This window comes from Podarcis vaucheri (genome assembly GCF_965113315.1).
Source record: "Podarcis vaucheri genome assembly, chromosome: 1".
NCBI lineage: Eukaryota > Metazoa > Chordata > Lepidosauria > Squamata > Lacertidae > Podarcis > Podarcis vaucheri.
The window spans coordinates 123,546,420-123,574,043 of record NC_138759.1 but is presented as its reverse complement, the minus strand read 5'-3'; the positions used below and the strand labels follow the sequence as shown (position 1 = coordinate 123,574,043).

At 46.9% G+C, this 27,624-nt stretch overlaps 3 protein-coding genes across 5 annotated transcripts in view; all 3 read right to left on the bottom strand.

Moving 5' to 3' along the window:
• ANKAR (ankyrin and armadillo repeat containing) overlaps positions 1–12,090 on the bottom strand; it is a 56,997-nt gene extending 44,907 nt beyond the window's left edge. Inside the window, exons 1-4 of one of the 3 annotated variants that reach the window (XM_082223168.1) lie at positions 11,947–12,090; positions 8,508–9,143; positions 7,014–7,451; positions 659–822 (exon numbers count right to left, since the gene is read on the bottom strand). In XM_082223168.1, coding sequence (XP_082079294.1) covers positions 659–822; positions 7,014–7,451; positions 8,508–9,105 — 1,200 coding nt within the window. In that variant the 5' untranslated portion in view covers positions 9,106–9,143; positions 11,947–12,090. The remainder of the gene's footprint in view (positions 1–658; positions 823–7,013; positions 7,452–8,507; positions 9,144–11,946) is intronic. The other 2 variants (XM_082223169.1, XM_082223170.1) reach the window with 2 other exon arrangements.
• A 3,591-nt stretch (positions 12,091–15,681) lies between these two features.
• On the bottom strand, positions 15,682–21,539 carry ASNSD1 (asparagine synthetase domain containing 1; the record flags this gene model as incomplete). The annotated part of the gene is made up of 3 exons (XM_082241518.1): positions 15,682–16,252; positions 18,979–19,160; positions 20,079–21,539. The coding sequence occupies 3 exons, from the start codon at positions 21,537–21,539 to the stop codon at positions 15,997–15,999; spliced, it is 1,899 nt and encodes a 632-aa protein (XP_082097644.1). The 3' UTR covers positions 15,682–15,996.
• On the bottom strand, positions 21,491–26,616 carry ASDURF (ASNSD1 upstream open reading frame). The gene is made up of 4 exons (XM_082210307.1): positions 26,482–26,616; positions 23,461–23,514; positions 22,818–22,893; positions 21,491–21,636 (listed from the first exon to the last, which is right to left on the bottom strand). The coding sequence occupies exons 1-4, from the start codon at positions 26,548–26,550 to the stop codon at positions 21,566–21,568; spliced, it is 270 nt and encodes an 89-aa protein (XP_082066433.1). The 5' UTR covers positions 26,551–26,616; the 3' UTR covers positions 21,491–21,565.
• Between the last annotated feature and the right edge of the window lie 1,008 nt (positions 26,617–27,624).

The following is a 27,624-nucleotide window of genomic DNA, read 5'->3' as shown; positions in this document are numbered from 1 at the left end:
CCTTCAGGTATACTTAGGGCTTTAAAAAGGGAGCACTAGTACTTTCAAGAGGGCTCCAAAGTGAATTGGCAACTAGCCGAACCGTTTTGACATTTTTCTGAGGTACAATCTGAACAAGAAAGTACCAAGGGAAGCATCCAAACCAACTTCAAAGGCGGCCCCAGATGGAACATTTTATAGAAATCTGAAAAAGAGGTTGTCAGGCCATAGATGACTGGTTAGATGGCCTGTCTTCTGGAGAGGTTGTAGCTGCTGAACCAGACCCAGCTAGTGGTAGGACGAGTTTCTGTGGTGTCTATGCTACATCTTTAAAGCACATTTGAAGCAGATTCTTTCCCTCAAAGAATTCTGAGCACTGTAGCGTTACCTGTCACAGATTTACATTTCCCAGAAAATCTTAACATTATCTACAGTGCCCAGAATTCTTTTGAGGGAGACTCTGCTTCGAATGAGCTTCAAAAGGTATAGTGCATATGCAGTCTTCATGAGCTTCCCATGACAAAGGAGGCACCCCAAGCTGTAAAGCTGAACCTTCAGTGGGAGCAAATTATTATTTTCCAGAGCAGGTGGAATGTAACCCCCTGAAGCTGTAAATCCCCAACCCCTACAATCTCTCCTTATCGCAGGCTAAATTATTTCGAAAATGCCGATTTAGTACCTTAATCTCATCTGAAAGGTCTTCAACTGAAGGAGTACCAACATCATATTCAATGCCACCGTGGAGATGGAAATACTGATTCTGGGTGTATACAAAATGCTGGCACTTAAAATCTGGTCCGAGCAAAATTGGAGGCAGTTCACGTTCCGTTTTGACTTTGTCGTCTACAAAAAGGAAGAACTGCTTTTTACCACAGAGGAGAAGGCAGCTGCCACTGCTCTCAGCGAATGACACGAATGAATGACATTACTAATAACTAATTAGTAGTATTACTAATAATATAAAATATAACTAATTAGTAGTATTACTAATAATATAAAATTATATGCCCAGACTTTAAGCAGCACTTTCAAAAATGCAGATTTCCCGTAGTTTCATCACATAATAAGGACTGGTTGGTGTCAAAAGAGTATGCTATGTAAGAGTTCCCTGGGAAGACGAGTTGATTGTTAAACCACCTTGTATCTCCATGAGAGGAAACGTGGGTCTCCTCACAAAACCCTCCAAAAACTACAATTCTGATTATTCTTTGGGGGAAACCATGTGTCAGAGCTGCCACCCAGTCCCAGCTCACATAGGACCAAGTCCGCCAGCGTTCACTTTATAAGAGTCTTTATTAAGTTACAGGTTTCATTTCCGAACTGCAGCGTGCAGCTCTACACCTTCTGCCCTAGGTCGGCGAAGACCCGTCTGAGTCCCCGCCTCTTGCACACCAGCTTAATACCCTAGCCTTGCTCCACCTCCTTCGCCTCTCCCTACGTCTCTGGGTCCTTCTGCCCCCCTGGGCCTCCTCCCTTCTACTCTCCTCTGACGCTGACCCCCCTGATCCTTCTGCCTCCTTGCGGCGGGCTTTGGGACCTGGCTCACTCTCCGGGCTGCTTACTGCTCCAGCTTCCGCTGCATTTGAACTTGGCGCGCGCGCCCAACTCTCTACTTTCCTCTTAACCGTTGCCTCGCTCTCTGAGGAGGGCGTGACCACCCCTGACTCGTGCCCTCCCTCCTGCTGACAGCCTCCGGAACCCGATGCCTGGCTACCTTCCTCCCTGCTGCTCTCAGTCTTGAGCGTGGGTCCCGACTTCCAGCTGCTGCCGCCCTCAGTTATGAGCGTGGGTCCCGACTTCCAGCTGCTACTCTCTGAATCTCCTCTGTTCCCTTCCTCCTGGGGTGTCCCCCCGGATCCCCCCCTTGCTCTGCTCACTGGGGCTCCCTTTTGGGAGTCCTCTGACTCACTGCTTAGGCTTGGAGATCTCGGGTCGTCATCATCACTCATTTTCCCTTCGGATTCCTCCCCCTCGCTCTCTGCTTCCTCCCTTCTCTGCGTCTCTGCTCCTGAACCCCTGACATCCATCCCCCCCTCGAAGCCCCCCCTTCCCCCCTCCCCGCTTTCAGGTGTGGTTGCTGGGTGCTCCATCATCACGGGAGGGAATGCCGGATACAGTTCGCTCCCCGTGGTTGGCCGCCAACTGAAGACCTCCGAGTCTTCCTCCTCGCGGTCGCCGATGTTGACCTGTTCCGCTTCCATCTCTGTACCGCCGTGCTCGAACCCAAGGTCCTCCCCGAACACGTCCATGTCAGTCTCTGCGTCGGTCGCTCGACCTGGCATCTCCAGCCACTTCCGGCGCCATTGCTCCTCCGGTCGATCGTCCCACCAATACGAGGTGTCTGACGCCGAACCCGCCGGCGATCCTTCTGGGGAACGGGTGCTCAGTGCGGGTTCCCCGTCCGAGTCGAATCCATGGAACGTGCTGGAAGAAAGTGTGGGCGTGAACAGCCAGTCGTCGAAGAAGCTCGCTGGCATGGGTCTGTGTGGGAAAAGGGCATGAAACTCGTCCTTGAGCAGGGGTTCCTCCAAAGCGTAGTCTGGCACCCAGCTATTGGCGCTGGCCCGGGTGCCCTCTCTGGCTAGGAGGTATTCGACTCCCTCTTCCCCCCATCTGGAGTCCAAAATCTCCGTGACCTCGTTGATGGGGTCTTGCTGCGTCACCCCTCGCGTCTCCGTCCGCTCCCGGAACGGACTCGGTGCCGTCCCTGGCTCCTGGAATCTGTGAGGTGCCTTGTAGGGAGTGAGCACCGACCTGTGGAACACCGGATGCATTCTGGAACCCTCCGGCAGCACCAGTCGGAAGGCTACCGGGTTGATCTGTGCTTCGACTTGGTACGGACCAATTTGCTTGTGCCCCAACTTCTTCTTGGCTAGTGACCTGGTCGGCACTGCGTGGGCTGCCAACCAGACCCAGTCTCCCACTTGGATCTCTTCGCCAACCCGCCTGTGCTTGTCAGCTTGCACCTTGTAGGCGTGCTTAGCTAGCTCCAGCTGCCGTCTGAGTTGATCGTGTACCGCCTGCAACTCTGACGCGAACGCGTCCGCCGTCTGTGGTTCTCCGTCCCCCACTCTCTCCCGTCCCGGGAAGGTTCTGGGATTCCTCCCATTGTTGGCGAAGAACGGCGTCACCCCTGTGGACACGTGCTTCGTGTTGTTGTAAGCGAACTCGGCGAGCGGCAGGTAATCCACCCAGGTCGCAGGTTGTTGATTGGCATAGCATCTCAGGTACTGCTGCATGATGGCATTGACCCTCTCTGCTTGCCCGTTGGTCTGCGGGTGTCTTGCTGATGCCAGATCGACCTTGACATTTAGAAAACTCATCAGCTTCTGCCAGAAATTCGATACGAACTGGCGCCCGCGGTCGGACAGGATAGACCGCGGCAGACCATGCACTTTGAACACGTGATCTATGAACAGTTTGGCGGTTTGTTCCGCCGTGGCCACCTTCGCACACGGAATGAAATGTGCCATCTTGGTGAACAAGTCCACCACCACTAGTACAGCTGTCTTGCCTCTCGAGCTGGGTAGATCCGTAACAAAGTCCAGGGCCACCCTCTCCCACGGTTCAAACGGCGTTTGCAGCGGTTCCAGCAGTCCCGCCGGTGGTTTGTGCACCGGTTTGGCCCTCTGGCAGGTGTCGCACCTCGCAACGTAGTCCGCGACTTCCCCTCTCAGTCTGGGCCACCAAAAGTCCCTTGCGACTAATTCCACCGTTTTTTCCGTGCCAAAGTGCCCGGCCGTGGGTGCGTCGTGCAGCTGCTGCAGTACCCTGGCGCGAAGTTCGTCTCCCGGCACGTAGATGGCCCCTTTACGTAAGAGCAAGCCGTCTCGTATCTGGAACTCGTCGCCCTTCGCCGTGCCCTTGTGCACCTCTGCCATCTTCGCCTGCGCGAAGGAGTCGTCCTGCAACGCCCGCCGCACCGCATCCAGGTCTACTGTGGCTGAAGCGCACGCCCACGCTGTTGGCGCGAAGATGTGCATGGCTGCCGCTGGCGTCGCCTCTTCGAGGTATTGCGGTTTGCGGGACAGTGCATCCGCCATGACGTTGGTGTCGCCTGGGACGTACTCTATTCGGAAATTGAAGTCAGCAAAGAACTCCGCCCAACGTATCTGCCTCTGGTTCAGGAACTGAGCCGTGCGCCAGTGCTCCAGATTCTTGTGATCCGTGCAGACCTGCACCGTGTGCTTGGCGCCGATCAGGAAGTGCCTCCACGCCTTGAAAGCTGCATGAATGGCCAGCAACTCCCTGTCCCAGATGGTGTAGTTCTGCTCCGACTTGCTGAGCTTTCTGGAGTAGAACGCTCCCGGCCTCCAGACCCCCTGTGGGTCCCTTTGCAGCAGGACAGCTCCCACTGCTCTATCGGACGCGTCTGTCTCTACCCGCATCGGTCTGCTGGGGTCGATATGCAGCAGTTGCTCTTCCGACGCGAAGAGACGCTTGAGTGCTTGAAAGGACTGCTCCGCCTGCTCCGTCCAGATGAATTTCTTTTTCTTGGAGCTTAGCGTGTCCGTAATGGCCGCCGTCTGCATCGCGAACCCCTTGATAAACTTGCGATAGAAGTTGGCGAAGCCGACAAACCGCTGGACCTCCTTCCGGTTGCGCGGGCTCTTCCAATCCAACACCGCACGAACCTTGGCGCTGTCCATGGCTAGCCCCTTGTCCGACAACTTGTAACCCAAGAAATCCACCTCCGTCGTGTCGAACTGGCACTTCTCCAGTTTGGCGTACAGTCTATGCTGCTGCAGCCTCTTCAGCACCTCCCGAACATCTTGGTCATGGGCTTGGGTCCCGACTTCCAGCTGCTACTCTCTGAATCTCCTCTGTTCCCTTCCTCCTGGGGTGTCCCCCCGGATCCCCCCCTTGCTCTGCTCACTGGGGCTCCCTTTTGGGAGTCCTCTGACTCACTGCTTAGGCTTGGAGATCTCGGGTCGTCATCATCACTCATTTTCCCTTCGGATTCCTCCCCCTCGCTCTCTGCTTCCTCCCTTCTCTGCGTCTCTGCTCCTGAACCCCTGACACCATGGCTATCTGAAGTGGTATAATATTGCTTTAAATGTACGGTGGAGATAGAGCCATAGTGTACTCTTTTGACATTAAGATTGACATTTTGGATTAAGAAGTAGTTCCAGTTCATTAGGAACAAATTTCATGGCGACTGGTTCCCTTTTATTTCCTTTATTAATTCTTGGCACAAGGAACCCCAATCAACAGTTATTCATTCATTTGGAGGGGGTCTGGTGCCTTAATTTTAGCAGACCCTCCAAGTGTCCCTATTTTCAAGGGACAGTCCCGGATTTACAGAAAACTGTCCCAGTTTCTCATGTGATCCTGGAATGTCCTACTTTTCCTTAGGATGTCCCTATAGTCATCAGAGAAATGTTTGAGGATCTGGAGTTATCCAGCCCCTGAGCCATCCGAAGGCAGCCCTGTATAGGGAAGTTTTTTTTTTTTAATGTTTTATGTGTTTATATATTTTTATAACCTTTGGAAGCTGCCCAGAGTGACTGGAGCAAGGCTGTCAGATGGGTGGGGTATAATAATTTATTATTTCTACCCTGCCCATCTGGCTGGGTTTTCCCAGCCACTCTGGGCAGCTCCCAACTGAACATTAAAAACACAATACAACATTAAAAACTTCCCTAAACAGGGCTGCCTTAGGTGTCTTTCAAAAGTAAGATAGTTGCTTATTTCCTTGACATCTGATGGGAGGGCGTTCCACAGGGTAGGCACCACTACCGAAAAGGCCCTCTGCCTGGTTAATAAATAGTAGAATTATTATTATGGAAAAGGACGTCCCTGCTTTTATCAGAGAAATGTTGGAGGGTACGTTTCAGGTGCATTGCCTCTTGTATGCTTTTGTTAACACAAAATTTCACTTGTTTTAGTCCATTGCAGGGTATACAAGCATGTCATGTCGATTGCCTGGCTTTGTTTGTTTGTTTACTAAGCGTTCCTTGCATTTCTCCTTACTTTTCTTTATGCTACTGTCAGGGAACTGACATCGGAGCTAGAGGCGGAGGGAAGGCTCTCAAATGATGCTGGAGAAGGGCCCAGCAGGGAGAGAGGCAGCTCCGCAGATGGGGAAGCAAATCAGCGCAACACCAGGAATATAGAGGGGCTGATGGGGGAATCGGCGAGAGGGCTCCAGGACTCTTCACCGGACACCAGCGGGGAGAGCACGGGTCCTCCGCTACCCACGCCCACCCTGCGCAGAAGACTTCTGCGCAGAGAGAGTAGGAGGAGACCGGGTGTCAAACAACTTTTATGTTGGAAAAGATTTAAGAAACGCCCACTGACGGATTCTGCTAGCGACTGAGGCAGCCACGAAATGAAGGGCTGCCCAGACTGAAAGGTTTAGCAAGGCAACAAAGCCTGGAGAGGCGGCAACTTACTCACGAGCAACCCATACTCATTACAGCTACTGTTGTCTAATGTGGATTGTGTGTGCTGTATCATTGCTGGTTGGACTGATTGTAAAGTTGTTTGTTTGTTTGTTTTAAAAAAGCAGTTCTAGTTCTCACTGAGCTGTTAAACCTGAATCAGGACTGTACCATTTTAGACAACTGGTAAGGGGCTCGTAAAGGGACGCGGGTGGCGCTGTGGGTTAAACCACAGAGCATAGGGCTTGCCGATCAGAAGGTCGGCAGTTCAAATCCCCGCGACGGGGTGAGCTCCCGTTGCTCGGTCCCTGCTCCTGCCAACTCAGCAGTCTGAAAGTACATCAAAGTGCAAGTAGGTAAATAGGTACCGCTCCGGCGGGAAGGTAAACGGCGTTTCCATGCGCTGCTCTGGTTCGCCAGAAGCGGCTTAGTCATGCTGGCCACATGGCCTGGAAGCTGTACACCGGCTCCCTCGGCCAATAAAGCGAGATGAGCGCCGCAACCCGAGAGTCGGCCACGACTGGACCTAATGGTCAGGGGTCCCTTTACCTTTACCTAAGGGGCTCGTATGATTGTTCTTACAGATATGGCCTATAACTTGTTCATGGATTAAAAGCAATCTCTCAGCAAAAGGACAGAACATAGTCTTACCTGAATATGGCTGAAGAAGCCGACTTAAATTCGGGATTTTATTTTTCCTTTTTAAATTGATAATAAATGGAATAAGAAAACTCATTAGCTTGAGATATGCTATGTTTTTCCGGATCTCGACCTTTTTTTCTAGGTATTTCTTCACAAGTTTTTGTTGAAGGGTTAGCCTCTGCTGCAGCCTCTGGTACCCATGCATACTGAGGCTGTCTTCAGTCATCCTTATCGCATTACAAAGATTGTATGCTGCATCAAACTTGAAGACATTTTCATACTGCTGAACCTCTGTGGTGGCAAAAGTCAACTTAAGAAATATGTAGTCCGCAAACTGCATAAAGAATGCCTTTTCCTCTGGACTGTTAGGGTCATACGTTGGATCTTCATTCAGGTTTTCCTCATAGATTCCTTGGAAATCTGGTTCTTTTGAAATATCCATTAGACCTATATCATACATATGTACACAAAAAGATATATAAATATATGAAATAAAAACAGATCAGCTAAAATACAGATATTCCCTGTCCTACATGGATAAGGATCAGACGGTTAAGTCCAGTCAAAGGCGACTATGGGGTTGCGGCGCTCATCTCGCTTTCAGACCAAGGGAGCTGGCGTTTGTCCACAGACAGCTTTCCAGGTCATGTGGCCAGCATCACTAAACCGCTTCTGGTGCAATGGAACACCGTGATGGAAACAAGAGCGCATGGAAATGCTGTTTACCTTCCTGCTGCAGCAGTACCTATTTATCTACTCGCACTGACGTGCTTTCGAACTGCTAGGTTGGCAGGAGCTGGGACAGAGCAATGGGAGCTCACTCCATCGCAGGGAATCAAACCACCAACCTTCTAATCGACAAGCCCAAGAAACTCAGTGGTTTAGACCACAGCGACACCCTCATACCTTTTTACCTACATGCATATATATATACACACATATACAGTATATATATATATATATATATATGCGCGCAAGTGAAACAACTGTAATTAGTATGTAAAAAAATCTAACAGAAATAAAGGTTCACAGAAGTGGGTTTTTAAATCATACAGGATAACCTTGCATGTCAAGAGAACTCCTTACTCATCCTTACTTTAATTTTTGTCAGGGCTTTTTTTCAGCCGGAACTCACCAGAATTCAGTTCTGGCACCTCTCAGGTGAGTGCCATTGCCGTTATAAGAGAATAAGGGAGGCATTCATGGGGAGTTCTGGAACCTCTGTTTCTAGAGAAATAGTGCTGATTTTCGTCAAGGAGAAATTTGGAAACTATTAAATTCCCATTTACTTCTGTTTTAAATACAGGCACCCAAATTTAGCAAGCAGCATTCCAAGGCACCCTTTGGTGGGTGTTGCCAATGCAGATAAGAATTTGTATGCTCCTCATCTGTGCCACAGGGCTTATAACTAGTATGATTAGGTACATTTTTCTACTTTAGGCAGCAACTTTTTTGTCCGGGCTTTGGATTTTCACCTCCTGAAATATGGCAACCCCATCTTACCAGCTTGACAGAACTCTGCACAGGCAGTTCTTTCTGTTTGAGGGATGCCGTCTGCGTCAATATCCATGCTAGAACGCCACAGTTCAGAGAACCTGACGCGTTTTTCTTTGGGCATGTATGCCCCATGCCACAAGGCTTTCAGCATGTAATCCACGGCGATCAACATTTGTCCGATTCGCGTGTCAAAGTATGCTGGAGGGAGGGAGCAAGAAGTACTTTGGTCGTAATTAGCATCCAAACTGATGGACGGAATTTGGTTCAGACAGTAAATCCCAACAGACAACTCTCTGATGATCTGATGGATTTCTCTGCAGTCCAACTCTAAGTCGGGCTCCACGGGTGTTAGAAAAATAGCCGTTGGGACATTTATGCTTTTCATTTGTCTCAGCAGCCCAGTGGGGAGGTCCAATGTTTGGCGCAAGTTATCTTTGGTTGCCAGCCAGCTGCAAAACGAAGTGGTCAGTAGTTCCTGAAGCTCGCTTCGCTCGTACTTCTCAAAGAAGGCACTTGCGTTTCTCTGCGCAGCTAGGTGGGCTAAATAAGTTGCCTCATCTGCTTGCTCATTCCTAAGCACTTGCTTTTTTAGTGGTCTCAGCATCGTATTGCCTCTTTTTCTGTTCTATTGTTTCCTAAATACTTAAAAAAAGGAGAGAGAATATGTAATGCACGTGAGTTAATCAAGTGGTTTATGGGTTGTTGGAACAGAAATATTCCTGTGAAGATAGGACTAAAACACAGAGCCTAAGTAGTATATTCCTTGACATTTAACAAGGCACGTTTCGGAGCACAAATCAAAGTGTTGGTGTTGACCTTTAAAGTCCTAAACTGCCTCAGGCCAGTATGCCTGAAGGAGTGTCTTCACCTCCATCATCCAGCCCGGAAACTGAGGTCCACCTCTGAGGGCCTTCTGGAGGTTCCCTCACTGTGAGATGTGAAGCTACAGGAAACCAGGCAGAGGGCCTTCTTGGTAGTGGCACCCACCCTGTGGAACATCCTCCCATCAGGTGTCAAGGAGATAGATAACTATACAACTTTTAGAAGACATCTGAAGGCAGCCCTGTTTAGGGAAGGTTTTAATGGTTGGCGTTTGATTGTGCTTACCCAAAGGCGCTAGGGGTGTGGGGCACCTGGGCACCGGGCTCTCAGGGGCGCCAGGCCGAGAGTCCAGGGCCCGAGAGTTGAGTCTGGGGAAGACCCCGTCTGTAGTAAAGTTATAACTGTTAGAAAATCATTCCTTGGTCAAGTAAAAGAAATGTGGCCTTGTGGGAATTTTATCAGCCGCAAGGACCCTGGGAAAGGAAGTTGTGTATCTTTAAACTCCAGACTTTCCATCTCCTTGGTGTGAGAGGTTTATGGGAGGAAAGGAATCCTTGATTTAATGAAAGGCTTGACACCTGGGTTTGGGGGTGTGAACCTCTTCCCCCCTCCCGGAGGTTATTTGTTTTCAAACTGCTGAGAATTGGGGATCTGGTTAATTTCAACAGATGGGAGGAAGATTCTTTGATTAGGGTTCAAACCTAAAATTGACCCAGCTGCAAAAGAGTAAACTGGTCAATTAGGACTTTTGATTGGCTAGAAAGTTACAACGCCAAGTAAGAATTGTAAATAAAAGGATCAAGGAATCGTTAGTGAATTGCTCTCTGCCATTGCTCTGCAACTGCAAAGATGCCCGGCTGTAACATCCATCTATAGCCGTAGTTTCGTCTTTTGAAATGGAAATCTTCAAACACCTTCAGTATGCAGATGCCTGAAAGAACTATTGACTATCCTAACTGAGTATCTTTGTGAGTATGTAAAGCTAGTTAGAATATACAGTGTTGTTATTTTCTTGTTTGTAAGACTCATAAGTGCCTGTTGATTTCAACATGTTTTCTGTTATTCTTTTAAAATAAATTTTTAAAGAAGAACCTGTTTGGTATTTGTGCCTTTTCCGAGGGAATAGCTAAATCCTAGCCTTCCGCTTAGTTACGCTCTACCGTAGAATTTCTGTCTGCAAGTCTGTGGATTCAGCTTGTAGAGGGGGGGAATTGCCAGGGTAACGGGACACACCCGTCTCCCTGGGTTGTGGCTCTGGGTTCCCCTGAACAAAGGGAGTGGTGGCAGCCTGTGGTTTTGAAAAGTAAACCCTCGCCACCCTGCTCAAGAAACCTGGTCTGGCCGGAGAGCAAAGACAGGTGAGGGAGGGGCAGTGGGGGGCGAGCGGCATTACTACACCGTCTGTCAGTCGGAGCGCCGCAAGGGGCTTTCCTGCTGCGGGCGGCTCTGCGCTGTGAGTTTGGGGGCGACCGAGGCTGCGAGACGCTGAGGCCAGCTCCACCTTCCTGCACGCCTGGGACTGAGCAACCTGGGGGGGGGGGTTGCCCCGGGCAGATCTTTGCACCCGGGCGCTGCATATGCTTAAGGCAGCCCTGCTTTTAATACTTCGTTGGGAGCTGCCCAGAGTGGCTGGGGCAACCCAGCCAGATAGGCGGCATATAAACAATAAAATTATGATTATTGGGGTGGACATGCCCTCAATGCATGCAAAGGGGTCAGTGTGGTGTGCAACGGTACATGTAGAGATTACTGCCAGGTGAAGCTGGACACTCAAATAGGACTAGAGAAGAATGCCTCTCTAGAGGTGCATTTCTTTAGCTTTGGCCCAACCTTATTTCTGCGATTGTAAGGTTTTTTTTAAAACAAACAAACAAACCTGTTTTTAATATTTTAATTTTAATATTTAATATTGCCTTTTAATTGCTGTAATCTGCACTGGGGGCTTAGGGTGGATAGCAGGCAATAAGTAAATAAATAATAGAAGTTTGCAATAACTAAGCAATTTCTTATGGGACAAGAAAGTCCCCTTAGATATCCTGCCCTAACTAGGGTCGTCGTATTTCTAGATAGCTGGGATTTGGCCGTCAGAACCTGCGTCCGGGCGGAAATCACTGAAAATGTCCTGGGAAATCTGGAGGTAAGGCAACCGCCATGTTGGTATTGTAGATTTTGGCGAACTTTCTTAAAAATACCTCAAAAATGCCTCAACAACCTGGGGCAAAACTTTAAAAAGCTTGACAACTTTGCCCCCCCTGCTCCAAAAAATACCTCAACAACCATGACAATCCTAGCCCTGACACCATTTTGAACTGGGCCCTTATGAAAGCTACAACAATATTATTATTATTACCATTTCTATTTAAGCATGACCTGAAAAGTAAGGTAAAAGGAAAAGTCTACTTGGTTACTGGTTTTTTTCTTTTTAAACTACCCACTGGAACATGAAGGTACTGAAAAGCCTCAAGGGGGAAAACCACCTGCGATCTTGAACACCCATTCTAAACTGTATGTTTTCTGGATTGCGGGAGGTGGGTGTAGAGGGGGAGAGAAACAGAAGATTGCCGTAGTTAAGAAAGAAAGTGCAATGTTGCTGAAATCTCAGAAGGAAAAATAGAAGCATCACCAGAAAAATGCTTTTCCAAATCCAGGTGTTGCATTCAAAAGACAAGCCTGCCCAGGTACCAACCAGCAACTGTGAGGCCTTGTATCTTGACCCAGGTCTAGGGAGCACCCACTTTTGTTTCCCTCAGCTGTTGTGTAGTAGACAATGTGGGAAGAGAGGCTGCTGACTAGATGTGGTAGCCATGGAAACCAAAGAACAATGAGGGAAGTCAACAGTGAGGGAGCCTGTGGGATGGAGTCAGTAAAAAGACTATTTTTACTGGGCAATTTCCACCTTTTCTGTGGGGGCAGACAGCTCTTCAGTGGACCCAGACAATGTCAATTGTATTATGTGCTGTTTCTGAGTGCCCCTTCTACAGCTCAGTATGAAATAAGTATGCTAGGAACTTCACTGTGCTCGTCTGCCTGCATCCAATGGGATTTCTGACTCTGAAAGGCTGCCCTCTTCCCTATTTCACACCAAACAGCTCGCCTTTCCAAATTAAGAGGGATATTCGGGGCCACACTAGAATTTTCTCCATGGCCTAATCTAGGCAGCCTAGTCCAGGCATAGGCAAACTCTGCCCTCCAGATGTTTTGGGACTACAACTCCCACCACCCCTAGCTAACAGGACCAGTGGTCAGGGATGATGGGAATTGTAGTCTCAAAACATCTGGAGGGCCGAGTTTGCCTATGCCTGGCCTAGTCAGTATATATACTTCAAATTCTTTGTGGTTCTGCCAACAAATGCACAGTTGTTGTTAGCAAGCTGAAAAATGACTCCTAAGAAATGAAAATCAGAGGAGACCCGAGCTTTCGGCAAGGAGCCATCCCGCTCATGCTAATCAAAAAAGCAAATTTCCTTCATCCTCAAGGCATTTCTTCCTATATCACCTCCTGTGTTGCAATCCATTCTACAAAATAGCTCCAGATCTGCCATTTAAAAATATTAAGAACGTCGGGTCAGCGTGTTCCATGAGTTTTACAAGCATTAATTTTATTACGATCAACAAATCTCTTCAGATTACTTACAACCATTCCACTATTGAAAGAGAAACGTCTCTGCCATCAGGAGTAATCTTAATTTTATTTCAGGATCCCGTCTCCTCCAAAAGAGATTATTCCTGTGGCATGTTAACATAGAATCATAGAGTTGGAATAGACCACAAGGGCCATCGAGTCCAACCCCCTGCCAAGCAGGAAACATCATCAGAGCACTCCTGACATATGGTTGTCAAGCCTCTGCTTAAAGACCTCCAAAGTAGGAGACTCCACCACACTCCTTGGCAGCAGATTCCACTGTCGAACAGCTCTTACTGTCAGGAAGTTCTTCCTAATGTTTAGGTGGAATCTTCTTTCTTGTAGTTTGGATCCATTGCTCCGTGTCTGCTTCTCTGGAGCAGCAGAAAACAACCTTTCTCCCTCCTCTATATGACATCCTTTTATATATTTGAACATGGCTATCATATCACCCCTTAACCTCCTCTTCTCCAGGCTAAACATGCCCAGCTCCCTTAGCCGTTCCTCATAAGGCATCGTTTCCAGGCCTTTGACCATTTTGGTTGCCCTCCTCTGGACACGTTCAGTGTCCTTCTTGAACTGTGGTGCCCAGAACTGGACACAGTACTCCAGGTGAGGTCTGACCAGAGCAGAACAGTAGCTTTTAATTCTTGAATTCAAGATTGCATTCATCTGCACAAAAAAGGTTGTGATCTGTTTCGTGTTTCCCCCAAGGCCCACACTGGACTCAGCTTTTTAGTGAATTTGGGTTAGCTAGTAGGCTACTTCTGGAATTAGTTACTACAGTGGAATTCTTCACTCTGCTTTCAGTTGCCTTTGTGCTGCTCTTCAAACATCAGTTGCATAATTTTCTTCCAGCTCAAGTGGGGAGTTTAGGTATAAGTGTGGGTCAAACAACCTGGAAAGAGATTTTGGCACCTGATCACTGTTGCAACAGTAATTTATTATCCACATTGAACAATACGATGACTGCAGCAAACCTTTGCTGATATATTCATTCTAGTGAGGTTTTCTTGGCGTCTGAACCAGTTTTGTTGTCATTTACATCAACATCTCTGCCAGCAACTGCACCATATCTTTATTTCAGGTGCAGCTGCAGTATGGATCTACCCAATAAAAATGCACTCTGATCTCGGACCACCACACCATCCTTCCCTTCACTTATGCAAAGGAAACTGGTGGGAGCAAGACAGCAAGCAGCTATGATGTCCTTGAGAAGAGAAAGAAGATGGAACTGTCCATCATCAGACTCTTCTCCTCTAGCGCCCCTGAGGGCAGCTGCCAAAATTTACGGGCAGTATACTTTAGCAAAGATGCTAAGCAATTTTGGTCCTATTGGAAAATTCAGCACACCTGCTCTATAGCCTTCTTCACACAGGTACATGCTGCTTCTACACTCACAGAAGTATTTATGCCAGTGGTTTTCATAAGTAATTTTTATTTGATTTTACAAGTGTAAAATTATAACAATATCAAATACACACTATTGTCATATTTTTCAACTGCATCTTATTTCTTCATCTGTATTTTAAGTCTCTCCATGTTATCCAATGTATTTGTTACAAGCGTTGTTAAAATCCTAAAGTTTTCATTTGCTTATAGTGGTCTCTTACATTATAAATCTTTCCCATTATTTCTTAAAACTTTTGCCTTCTTGGTTCCTGAGTGTTCCCGTCAGTTTTGCCATTTCGGCATAGTCCAACAGCTTAGTTTACCATTCTTATCTGCTAGGGACTTTCATCTTCTTTCCACCTCTGGGCTCGTAGCATCTGTGTGGCTGCCCTGTGTGGATGCCCTCTTGCATCTCTGCCTCCCAAAGGCTTGCACAGCTGTTTGTTGCAGCAGCCCTGGCTACAAGCTCTGCGGGCAAATGGTGACTTTGGGAGGCACCTCTTTGGAGAAGGGGCAGCTCAGAGACCAGGGACAGCAGCAGCAACTGCCTGGAGGACTCCTAAGGAGAGGGGAGAGGAGATTGAGGGAACACTGTACAAGGGTGGAGTGAAAAAGGGTGTTTGAAAAAGGGTGAGAGGCTGCCAGCTGGCCAAGGGAGCTGTGGACTCAAAAAGGTTAAAAACCTCTGCTCTATGTGAAAGACATATTCTGCAGGAACAAAAAATGTGCACTAGGAATAACTGTACAAGTGTACAGAGCCAGCATTGACCAATGGCTCCTTATGGAGAGATACCCCCCTGCCCAAACGGGCCAGTCTTGACAGTCTCTGGGGTTTGTGCGCCCATCTCACATCTATTGGCCGGGGGCCAGCGCTGTCCGGAGACACTTCCGGGTCACGTGGCCAGCGTGACAACGCTGCTCTGGCGAGCCAGAGCCGCACACGGAACGCCGTTTACCTTCCCGCTGGTAAGCGGTACCTATTTATCTACTTGCCCCCGGGGGTGCTTTCGAACTGCTAGGTTGGCAGGCGCTGGGACCGAGCAGCGGGAGCGCACCCCGCCGCGGGGATTCGAACCGCCGACCTTTCGATCGGCAAGCCCTAGGCGCTGAGGCTTTAGCCCACAGCGCCACCCGCGTCCCACTATGGAGAGATACTTGGGAGCTAATACACTGGCATTGTATAACACTTTTTTTTACAAGGGTACAGCTTAAAATGTCTGCACACAGAGCAGCTCTATAACCTTCCAACTACTTGCTGGTTCCCTTTGTGGAATCTACTTGAGTGTCTGCTTTGATGCCCTTGGCTAAGATGTACGACTACATTAACGAATATACAGAGTCCGAGACTTTTAAAAAACCCTTTATTTTCTTTCATGTTCACAACACACAAACATCATTCAGAAACCAGGGAACATCTAGCTAGCTAGTCATGACAACGTTCCACTGAAGCCAACAGAATATTGTGGGTTGCATACATACATTTGTTCTCAGTGGGATCTCTAGCACTGATCCTGCACACATTAACTCAAAAGTAAGTCCCAGTGCTGATCCCACTGGGGCTGACTCCCAATTAAGCACACTGGCTGTATCTGGCATTTCCTGGATTGGGACTACCGTGTGATTGAGTTCGTAACAGGCTTCCCAGAATCCTGTACACAGCTACTCGACTGGAAGTGACTGGAGTCTTGCGCATTTGTCAGATGCCTTTTCGCTGCTGTTTTCCATTTTTGCAATCCTGGAACCAAACTGAATGGCCCTCTTTGGCCGGACCGACAAGGCTGTCAAGCCAAGCTGAGCTGCTGCCAGGCGGAGAAGCAATTTCTCCCCGATGCCTCGACGCAGAGTCAAGTTTGCTTTCTCCCAGATGGGAAGAGAATTGAGAAAAGATACTACTTCTTCGTCAAGAAACGGAAACCTAGAATGAAAAAAGAACGCCAAGCAAAACATACTTTTAAAGAGAACTCAAAAATAAATTGCAAAGTATACTTTTGGAAAAATCCTAGAATCGACTTATTTGGCGGTTACGATCTGAGCTAATTAGTAGTTTCCTATAAGTATCCGAATGTGTGAACTACAGTGGTACCTCGGGTTACATACGCTTCAGGTTACATACACTTCAGGTTACAGACTCCGCTAAGCCAGAAATAGTACCTCGGGTTAAGAACTTTGCTTCAGGATAAGAACAGAAATTGTGCTCTGGCAGCAGCAGGAGGCCCCATTAGCTAATGTAGTGCTTCAGGTTAAGAACACTTTCAGGTTAAGAACGGACCTCCAGAACGAATTAAGTACGTAACCTGAGGCACCACTGTATTCATAAAGTTAATGGACCCCTGACAGTTAAGTCCAGTTGCGGATGATTCTGGGGTTGCGGCGCTCATCTCGCTTTACTGGCCGAGGGAGCTGGCGTTTGTCCGCAGTTTTTCCGGGTCATGTGGCTAGCATGACTAAGCTGCTTCTGGTGCAATGGAACACCGAAACCAGAGCAGCGCACGGAAATGCCGTTTACCTTCCTGCCAGAGCGGTACCTATTTATCTACTTGCACTTTTTGGCATGCTTTTGAACTGCTAGGTTGGCAGGATCTGGGACTGAGCAACGGGAGCTCACCCCGTTGCGGGGATTCGAACCGCCGACCTTCTGATCAGCAAGCCCAAGAGGCTCAGTGGTTTAGACTTCAGCGCCACCCGCATTTCATACATACACCTATAAAAAAAACCAAGCAGCTCAGAGCTAGACAAGCATACTGTGGGAAACTGTGGAGAGACACATCCTTCTGAGATGCGTAAACTGAAGGTCAATCCAGGTAAGACAGAGGCACTGTGAGTGGGCGGTTCCTTAGACCGGATGGGTGGGAAGGTTGCCTGCTCTCGATGGGGTTACAGGCCATCTGAAGGAGTGGGTACGCCTTTGGGGGGGTGTACGTCTGGATTCTGTTGCTTGAGGCTCAGGTGGCCTGAATGACATACAGCCCCTTCCATCAGCTTCGGCTGGTGGCCCAGCTGTGCCCTTATCTGGATAGGATAGCCTAACTTCTGTCACCCATGCTCTGGTAAACTCTAGGATAGATTACTGCAACACATTATACTGCCTCTGAAGATGGATCGGAAACTTCAGCTAGTGCAGAATTCTGCAGCCAGATTGCTCAACAGGGCAAGATGGTTACACCCATCCTGGTCTGAACAGGCTGCCAATAAGTTTCTGGGTTCAATTAAGAGTGCTGGTGTTGACCTATAAAGCCTTAAATGACTCAGGACCATGATACCTCTCCCTGTATGAACCAATCTTGAACGCTGCAATCTTTGTGTGCCTCCTCCACAACAGGTCATGACAAAAGGCCTTTTCTGTGGTGGCTCCCTGTCTGTGGAATGCTCCCGAAGGAGGTTCAGCCGGTGCCCTCATTGCATATACAGCGAACACTCGGGTTGCAAATGTGATCTGGCACGTCTGCGCACACGCAGTTTGCAATTCAGCGCTTCTGAGCTTGCGTGACCACCAAAACCCGGAAGTAACCTGTTCCGGTACTTCCGGGTTTTGGCGGTTCGCAACCTGAAAAAACGCAACCTGAAGCATCTGTAACCCAAGGTATGACTGTAGTTAGTAAAGGTAAAAGTCCAGTCAAACTTGACTATGGGGTTGCGGCGCTCATCTCACTTTCATGCCGAGGGAGCCAGCATTTGTCCACAGACAGCTTTCTGGGTCATGTGGCCAGCAGGACTAAACCGCTTCTGGCGCAATGGGACACTGTGACGCAAACCAGTGTGCACAAAAACGCCGTTTACCTTCTTGCCGTAGCAGTACCTATTTATATACTTGCACTGGCGTGCTTTCAAACTGCAAGGTTGGCAGAAGCTGAGACAGAGCAATGGGAGCTCACTCCATCACGGGGATTCGAACCGCCAACCAAGAGGCTCAGTGGTTTAGACTTCAGTGCCACAAGTTCCTGCATATATTTAGGTGCCAGGCAAAAACATTCCTCTTCTCCCAGACCTTTGGCTAATGAAACAATCTATGGCCTTTTATCTTATATTCTTTATAACTTTGATCCTATATGTTTTCGTTTTTTCCTTTTTTAGAAAGGGGGAACTCGTGGAAGGAATGAGAGCTGATCTTGGGGGGGAAATTTTGTTTTATTATAAGACGAGGAGTGATGTTAAGATTGTGTAAATTTAAATTGGTTTATGAGTAAAATATATTAGGCTTAAATTTGGGGATGGGAACTTGTGGAACCAACTCAGGGAAAGGGGAATACAGTCGGGAGGGGAAGGAGGAAGTCCCAGAAAGAAGGCTATGAAAAGAAGGGTCTAAACTAGTCTCTCTTTTTCTTTCTTTTCTTTATCTTTCTTATCTTTTCTATTCGGTTATTATTGGAAATTTTAATAAATATGATTATAAAAAAAAAATAAAGCGGTGGGGGTGGGGAACTGATTTCATTTGTTGTTATGGTATGTATTTTTTGTCTTTTTATATTGAAAACCACCTTGTGATCCTTGGATGAAGGGGAGTATAGAAATTTAATAAATCAACATCAACATCATCACTCCAACTTGCTGCACCTGAATGAAGTAATGATGCTAACAAAATAGCCTCAGTTATGATGATTTAAAAAGAAATAGCCCAGTAACTTCCCCTTCCAAACAGCTTACCTAGCTTCTTTGCCATGATCCCCAATAACTCTATCATCTCGGCCAAGGTTCCTAGATGAAATTCGCCCCAGTTCCATTTCCAGTTCTTCATTCAATCCCTCCAAACCATGTTTTTCAAAGCAAGCCCGGTGCCTAGAATAGCCGGCAAGCTGCTCATCTGCTCCAATTCCAGTAAGCACAATCTGCAATAGAGCACAACTTGCAGTCTTAGCATTTATTTACTTAACCCGCTGTACCCTAAAACACTTTTACTCTGCAAGATTTTGCATTTACTTTGGTAAATCTAATTATAGCTACATCCAAATTAAACTCTATTTAGATTTAAATAAAGGGTTTTATAAGGTTCAATTCTGTTCCAATGAACAACTGGCGATCTATTTAGACAGGAGCAGAACTGCTTTTTATCCAGCTGGAAATATGCAGAAGATGACTATTACGACTGTGCCAGATTTTCATCCCATTTAAATCATAGAGCCATCACCGTTACAAAAAGAATACAGTAAGTGGGGTTCAAAACTCCCATTGCTCTAGGCGCACTTCGCAACTGGGAATTTCATTAGTGCAAGCAGATTCTGAGCTCTGGGCGCAGTACTGCACCTAAGATTTCAGATTAAAACTGCGCAGTGGAAGAAAAGGAGGACCCTTTTTCTGCCTCCCCACTTCCAGCCACTTTCTGAAGAATATAGAAGAGACCCTCTTAAGAATATTAGGGGGGTGGGCAGGAGAAGGACTCAACCATGTGAAAAATGAAGGTATTTTAACTGCAGTTCATTCATTTTCAGTTTGTATTCTTGTTATAAAAAAGTATGCCTAGACATTCCGTTGGTGTACCCATTAACTTAGGTTCAAGGTGCCATTTAGCTCCTAACTTTCTATCAGTGACAGTAAGCCCGTAACTTACTTACACGCATCTAACTTGTCCACATTCAATTTTACATGTGTGGCAAAAGAGCTAATAAAATAAAAAGGAACTGCAGAGTTATGCCTGCAGTATAAGCAGGGCTCACTCCCTTGTAGGCTTAGGATTGCAATACCAACTATGGAGCAAAAATAGATGTGTGTGTGTGTCGTTAGTCATAAATTGAGAGCTAGCTTTATACCTTCGCAACGCTTTTATATGGCCTTATATCTCCCTGACTGGTAATCAGGCCTTCTCCTCTGGAAGCAAACCACACAGCACAACCGATGCTATCATCCAGAACAGTGCCCAAGGGATAAACTAAATGACTTATGTGTTGTTGTCTCATTGCTTTTAACTCCTCAAGCGTAACGTTGATTTCCACGAAATTCCACAATCGGGAAGGACTGACGGTTTTCAGTTCTTCCAGCCCTGCCTTGCCGGTAATTCTGTCAGGCACGTTAAAAGATGACGAAGAGCCACATTTCACAATGCCGGTGTCATCGAAGCATCCCTGACTAGGGGGCGACTGTTTCTGTTCCTTGCTATGTTTCTTGGTGGAACTGCTTTGCCTTCCTTGGTCTGTTACCTTGAAGGCCACATTGAGAAGATCAATGGGTTCTTCTGAAGGAACGTGCCTGTCAGCAAGGGCTGCTATGAGAATGGAATCAATGCCCCCAGAAAAAAGCACCGCAACATGGGGTCTCCTCGGAGCTGCTCCTGACATTTCTCCTCTTAAATGATCGGCCTCTCTAGACAGACATAAAACTCGTCTTTCTACTGCTCTACTCAACACGTCAATAAACTGGCGAACGAGTTTCTTCTTATGGTGCTCTGCAAGAAACATCTGCAGAACTTCCACATCCGCTACATTGGTAAAATCAAATAACCGGGACTCCTCCTGTGTGTTAAGGGTCTCCTTATTTAATGGAATGACAGGCGCTACCAACGTGTGTGAGTCATTCACCACAAGAGACACGTAACTTGGGGAATATTTGGAAGCCATATTTAAGTCACCAAGGACTGCTTTCTCGGTAGCATTCTGTCTGGAAGGGTATTTCCAAGGATACAGCGTTAACGTCATCCCTTCGGATGCAGCACAGGCCTTGAGATCCAATCTGAAGATTCCCGATGCCGGAACTTCCTGCCACGGATTACCAGAGACGGCACTTACGGAAGAAAGAACGAAAATTTTGTCTGCCTCTTTATTGAACTGCCACAGCAGACTGCGGCGGCCAAAGAAGTCTCTGCCGAACCACAAGCAATGCTCCGACGCCTGATAAAAAACAAAAGACCATGGACCCCGAATGGAAGATAACACTGACAAAACGTCCGATTCACGACAGCACGTGCAAAGTTGCCGAAAAATAATTTGAGTGTCGTTCTCTTCAGCCGTTACAGGAACACCGCTGAAGATTTCTCCATTCCAAAGAAACACATTGCCACTTGTAGGATCTTCCACAGGCTGTGGAGTCAACTGTCCCCTTAAGTGAAGCACGTGGCCAGAAAATAAGCAGTGGTATGGAAGCTGGGGTACAGTCTTAATCAGTTGTTGACTACTACTGGGTCCTCTTCTCCTAAGATTACATAAAATATCCTCTTTCAAGAAACAGCCGTCAGGGGGATTTACAGACAAGCTGACCACACAGCAAATTCCACACATTGTAAACGTTTGTTTGAAGCCTTAGCTTATTTCTTGATTTTGACTTTCTCCGAATTCTCCATTTCCTGATGTGCCTTCTTCAGTTCATCTAATGTGTCTGTAAAAAAGAGAGGAAAACCTGTATTTAGCACATCAGTTAAAAACTGCAAAATAAAAGCGTTATAAAGTATTCTAAACAGTCCATAACTGAAGTCCAATTATTGCCAAATTTAAAATGAACACTTTAAACTGCGTCCACGATCCAGAAATCTGCAATAACAAGTAGGGGAACAACTCCGCCAATCAAATGGACTGGGCAGGAGCAGGAAATGGGGGGGGGTGCCAATATGTAATCTATGTCCCAGCTAACAGCAGGGAAGGTAACACAATAGTTGCAACAGAAGACCCATTCTGCTAGCATTCTCATGGGCATCTACACCAGAACCTGAAAATTGAGAGCTGTGGGTTACAGAACTCTTTTGAACACATGGCGAAGGTATGAATAAAAAAAAAGAGGATAGGAAAACAGGAACTTGTATCACATAACTTCATAGCATATTTTCCCCCCACCAGATATAGCTGTTTAATTTCACTTCTGTAAAATTTAGCAACAGCAGTATCTGAGCCTGCTATATTCCAAATACTGATATTTCTGTATTACAGTAATGAACTCCTTTCAGATGATTTATGATCACACACCCCCATGCTAAAAACTGATATGAAGACAGTAGCTTCTTTTATATGAGAACTTACATTTTATAACAAAACCCACCCATCAATTCACCCTGTATATTTTGTTGAGCTAAGCTAGCTTCTTAAGTCTACCTTTTAAACATCATTCGAATTGATTTAACCTTAATCTCAGCCACATATGGAGAATATTTCAATCTTCTTTCCATCTTAATATCAGAAACCCTGTAAATATACAACTTTGATCCTCAGTAAACCTGAGCTTCCTCATCTATCGATCGATTGATCTATCCTTGGCTATTTTCAGACTAGTGATATGCCTCCCACCACCACACGACACACTTTATATGGGTCCAAGGACCAAAAATTCCTAACTGGTTCATGAAACACAGGCCCCCATAGCACTAATCATCATAAAGATTTTCTGGATGGTTGCCTACATTCTAATGATGATGATGATTACTACTTATATTAAGGACATAATTGGGCATATATAAAGGAACGCTATCTGTACAAGTGTAATACCATGTAAAATCTGTACTATGTAACATCACACAACTTCTCTACATCCAATCACAAATAAAAAATTAAGAGAGCCAAGGAACATACTTTTGCATTCGGATAGTGTTTGGGTTCTGTCTGCTAGAAAAAATATGTTGCTGTTGGGCTGCTGCCTGTAAACTTTCTGCAAAACAAGAAGAAAACAAGTAGGTTTAACTACACTGGGGGGAAAAATAAGTGTTCTTATTTCTGAGGTTTTTGTTACTGTTTTTGAATTTTGGTCTTAATTTACAATTTATTAATTTTTTTAAAAAATTCAGAAATCACATTATTTCTCTACCATTTTTCAGGGAGGGGGTATCTTACTAGATTAGAGAAGTCTATAAGCAGGTTTATCTTAATTTTTTTTACAAAGCTTTGACACAAAAGTAGCGTGTCATGGTTTTCATTGATTAGGATCCCACTCATTCAGCGGGCACAAAGGATGCATGTGTGATTAAATTCCCTGTTTCGACATCTCTAGGGACCCATGAAGTAATTGCCACTTTGCACGTACCTAATACATTGCAGATATCTTTCAGAACAAAAGTGGAAGGTACGAAAGCTATCACAACTCAGTTTACTCTGTGCACTGCTGCAGTTAGTTTACTCTGTGCACTGCTGCAGTTATGCACAAATCTGGACACCACATTTTCAAAGCACCCTAGGTTTCTTCATATACAGTTAGTTATAATTTAGCAAAAGAAATTACCCGGTTCTTCTTCAAGTTGGAAACTTCATCAACTACAACTTTTTGCTCTTTAATCTGCAACAAAAGGGAAAAGAAACTGAGAAAATGCAAATGTTCTGCTACTAAATTCAATACCACCAATACACTTGGATGTTACAGGAGCACAGCATGTGGATGGCCTTGAAGGCACACTTCTGAGTTTCCTTACAGCATCAATGGGAAGAAGTAATATGGTTGCACCTTCTGCAAATGCACAGTGATAGAAATAGTTGTGGAATTCTGCTTTATTGATGTGTTTCTGTGTTGAAGGCAGCAGCTATGCCTTTAGAATTACCAACTCCATTAATTAGACTCTCGTGATTTGCAAGACGTAGTTGTTGCATCAACAGGCTGGCACAAGTGCATGTTTCCTCAGAAGTAAATCCCACTGTGTACAATAGAGCTTTCTTTCTAATAAGTGTGTTTAGGGATTCAGTTGTAAGATAACCAACTGTTGACATCAGGATGTTAAAATGTCACAGCAAGTTCTTTTATCTCTCTCTGGACAGCAGAGCTTAACGCTTGCTCAAGTTTCTTCCACCAGAAACAATGCAAGCACAGCAACAATTTAGGGCGCCTCTGTGTGGCAGTTTCCCATGGACTTGGTGCTGCTCATGCACAATGTTAGAAACTAAGATATGAAAGTTAGGAGCTAAATGGCACCTTAAACCTAGGTTATGGGTGCAACAACGGAATGTCTAGGTGCGCTTACAAACCTGAAAATGAATGAACTGCGGTTAAAATGTTATGTTCATTTTTCACATGGTCTAGTCCTTCCCCTGCCCACCCCCCTAATATTCTTAAGAGGGTTTCTTCTCCAGTGGACAGACAGTAGCTGGAAGCGAGAAGGCAGAAAAAGGTCCTCCTTTTCTTCCACTGTGCAGTTTTAATCTGAAATCTTAGGTGCAGTACTGCGCCCAGAGCTCAGAAACCGCTGGTGCTAATGAACTTCCCTGTCGCAAAATGCGCCCAGAACAATGGGAGTTTTGAACACTGCTCATGCATACAAGTTTTATTTTGTAAAAAGAACTGTTATTGTTTTCCACTAACAATATAACACCAACCAAGTGTAGAGAAACAGCAGAGCAGAAATACTGCACCAATATACTATATCAAGCCATATTCATACAAGCTGAGGTAGCTGACCATTGCAGCTGCCCACCTCACAATGGGAAATTGCCACGATATACCGTATTTTTCGCTCTATAGGACACACTTTTCCCCCTCCAAAAATTAAGGGGAAATGTCTGTGTGTCCTATGGAGCGAATGCAGGCTCCCTGGCTTCAGCGATAGCAATGTGAAGCCTCCGAAGACTGCTCTCCAGAGGCTTCGTGTTGCTTTTGCTGAAGCCAGGAGAGTCTGGTCTTTGAGGCTGGCAGTGGGGGAAAGCAGTGCTTTCCCTCACCGCCAGCCCCACAGGCTTGGGGGGCAGCGGGAAGGCGTGCGACGCCTTCGCGCGGCTCCCCGACCTGGTTTTGAGGCCAGCGGTGAGGGAAAGTGGCTCTTCCCTCCACCGCCAGTCCCACAAGCTCGGTCGAAAAGCCCGCAGCTCTTTAAAGGGTGCGCGGCTCCTGTGGGCTTTTGCGGGAGATGGGGGAATTCCTCCACCTTCCGCAAAAGCCGCGCACTCTTTAAAGGGTGCACGACATCTGCAGGCTTTTCTACGAGGTGGGGGAATTCCACTTTAAAGTGCCGCTCTTGGGGGCTTTTCCCCAAGGAGGGAGAAGGGGCTTTTGCAGGAGATGGGGGAATTCGCCCACCTCCCGCAATAGCAGGGAGAAGGTCTGGGAGAAGTACATAGGCTCATGCAGCCTGTCCGCTGCTCCCAGAGCTGGGGGGGGGGGTCATATTTTTTACCTTGATTTCCCCCTCTGAAAACTAGGTGCGCCCTATGGAGCGAAAAATACGGTATTTATAAAGAACATGGTTCTTACAGAAGGCATGAAATGAAGGTGCAGGCAAGTTTTACGCAACAACCACACAACGCTGTCTTCATGAAAACGCTGCCCCTCATTATTTCCCCATTTAATCTGAGTTTACCATTTGCACAGAAATTCCAGGACGTTTTTACTTGTGAAAAGGATCTAGGAGTCTTGCTTGACCACAAACTTGACATGAGCCAACAGTGTGACGCGGCAGCTAAAAAAGCCAATGCAATTCTGGGCTGCATCAATAGGAGTATAACATCTAGATCAAGGGAAGTAATAGTGCCACTGTATTCTGCTCTGGTCAGACCTCACCTGGAGTACTGTGTCCAGTTCTGGGCACCACAGTTCAAGAAGGACACTGACAAAATGGAACGTGTCCAGAGGAGGGCAACCAAAATGGTCAAAGGCCTGGAAACGATGCCTTATGAGGAATGGCTAAGGGAGCTGGGCATGTTTAGCCTGGAGAAGAGGAGGTTAAGGGGTGATATGATAGCCATGTTCAAATATATAAAAGGATGTCACAGAGAGGAGGGAGAAAGGTTGTTTTCCGCTGCTCCAGAGAAGCGGACACGGAGCAATGGATCCAAACTACAAGAAAGAAGATTCCACCTAAACATTAGGAAGAACTTCCTGACAGTAAGAGCTGTTTGACAGTGGAATTTGCTGCCAAGGAGTGTGGTGGAGTCTCCTTGTTTGGAGGTCTTTAAGCAGAGGCTTGACAACCATATGTCAGGAGTGCTCTGATGGTGTTTCCTGCTTGGCAGGGGGTTGGACTCGATGGCCCTTGTGGTCTCTTCCAACTCTATGATTCTAAGTTTCAAAACAGCAGCAAAAAACAAAACAAAACAAAACAACAACGAAAATGCTAAATCCTGATTAAATGGCGAAAACCACAGCTTGGCCTTTTGGTGAGGACAATATCAGGTGGATGCTGCAAATAAATAAACAAAAACCAAAAACAAACAAACCCACATCCCCAAACCCCACTTGCATCCATGAACAGCACCGATTACATAAAAACCAAAGTGTTGGATGACCATCTCCCTCTGTTAAGGTTATGCCTTTCCCATTCACCTTTCTGTTGAGCTCTTCTTTGTCATACAGCTTCATCTCCTCTGCCTTTTGTGGTATCTGGCTCGACATCTGCTGCAAGTCCGTGCTATTCCAAGGCCACTCGCACTTCTTTTTCGGTGCGATCAGCAGTTGCTTTTTCGATGGATGAAAATCGCGCCTCAAAACCAGCCAGGATCGTGAGATCTGAAGGAAAGGGGGGGGGGAAGCGTCAGGATCAGGCCAGAGGCCCATGTAGTCTAGCATCCTGGTTTCAGTGGCCAAACAGATTCCTGTAGGAAGCACACAAGCAAGGCCTGAGCAGCACAGCACTCTCCACACCTGTGAATCACAGCAACTGGCAGTACTCAAGAGTCACAATGCCTCCCACAGTGGGATAATAATAATAATAATAATTTATTATTTATACCCCACCCATCTGGCTGAGTTTCCCCAGCCACTCTGGGCGGCTCCCAATCAGTGTTAAAAACAGTACAGCGTTACATATTAAAAACTTCCCTGAACAGGGCTGCCTTAAGATGTCTTCTGAATGTCAGGTAATTGTTTATCTCTTTGACATCTGATGGGAGGGCATTCCACAGGGCGGGCGTCACTACCGAGAAGGCCCTCTGTCTGGTTCCCTGTAGCCTCACTTCTCGCAATGAGGGAACCGCCAGAAGGCCCTCGGCGCTGGATCTCAGTGTCCGGGCTGAATGATGGGGGTGGAGATGCTCCTTCAGGTATACTGGACGAAGGCCATTTAGGGCTTTAAAGGTCAGCACCAACACTTTGAATCGTGCTCAGAAACGTACTGGGAGCCAATGCAGATCTCTCAGAACCGGTGTTATGTGGTCCCAGCGGCCACTCCCAGTCACCAGTCTAGCTGCCGCATTCTGGATTAATTGCAGTTTCCGGGTCACCTTCAAAGGTAGCCCCACGTAGAGCGCGTTGCAGTAGTCCAAGCGTGAGATAACTAGAGCATGCACCACTCTGGCGAGACAGTTCGCGGGCAGGTAGGGTCTTAGCCTGCGTACCAGATGGAGCTGGTAGACAGCTGCCGTGGACACAGAGTTAACCTGCGCCTCCATGGACAGCTGTGAGTCCAAAATGACTCCCAGGCTGCGCACCTGGTCCTTCAGGGGCACAGTTGCCCCATTCAAGACCAGG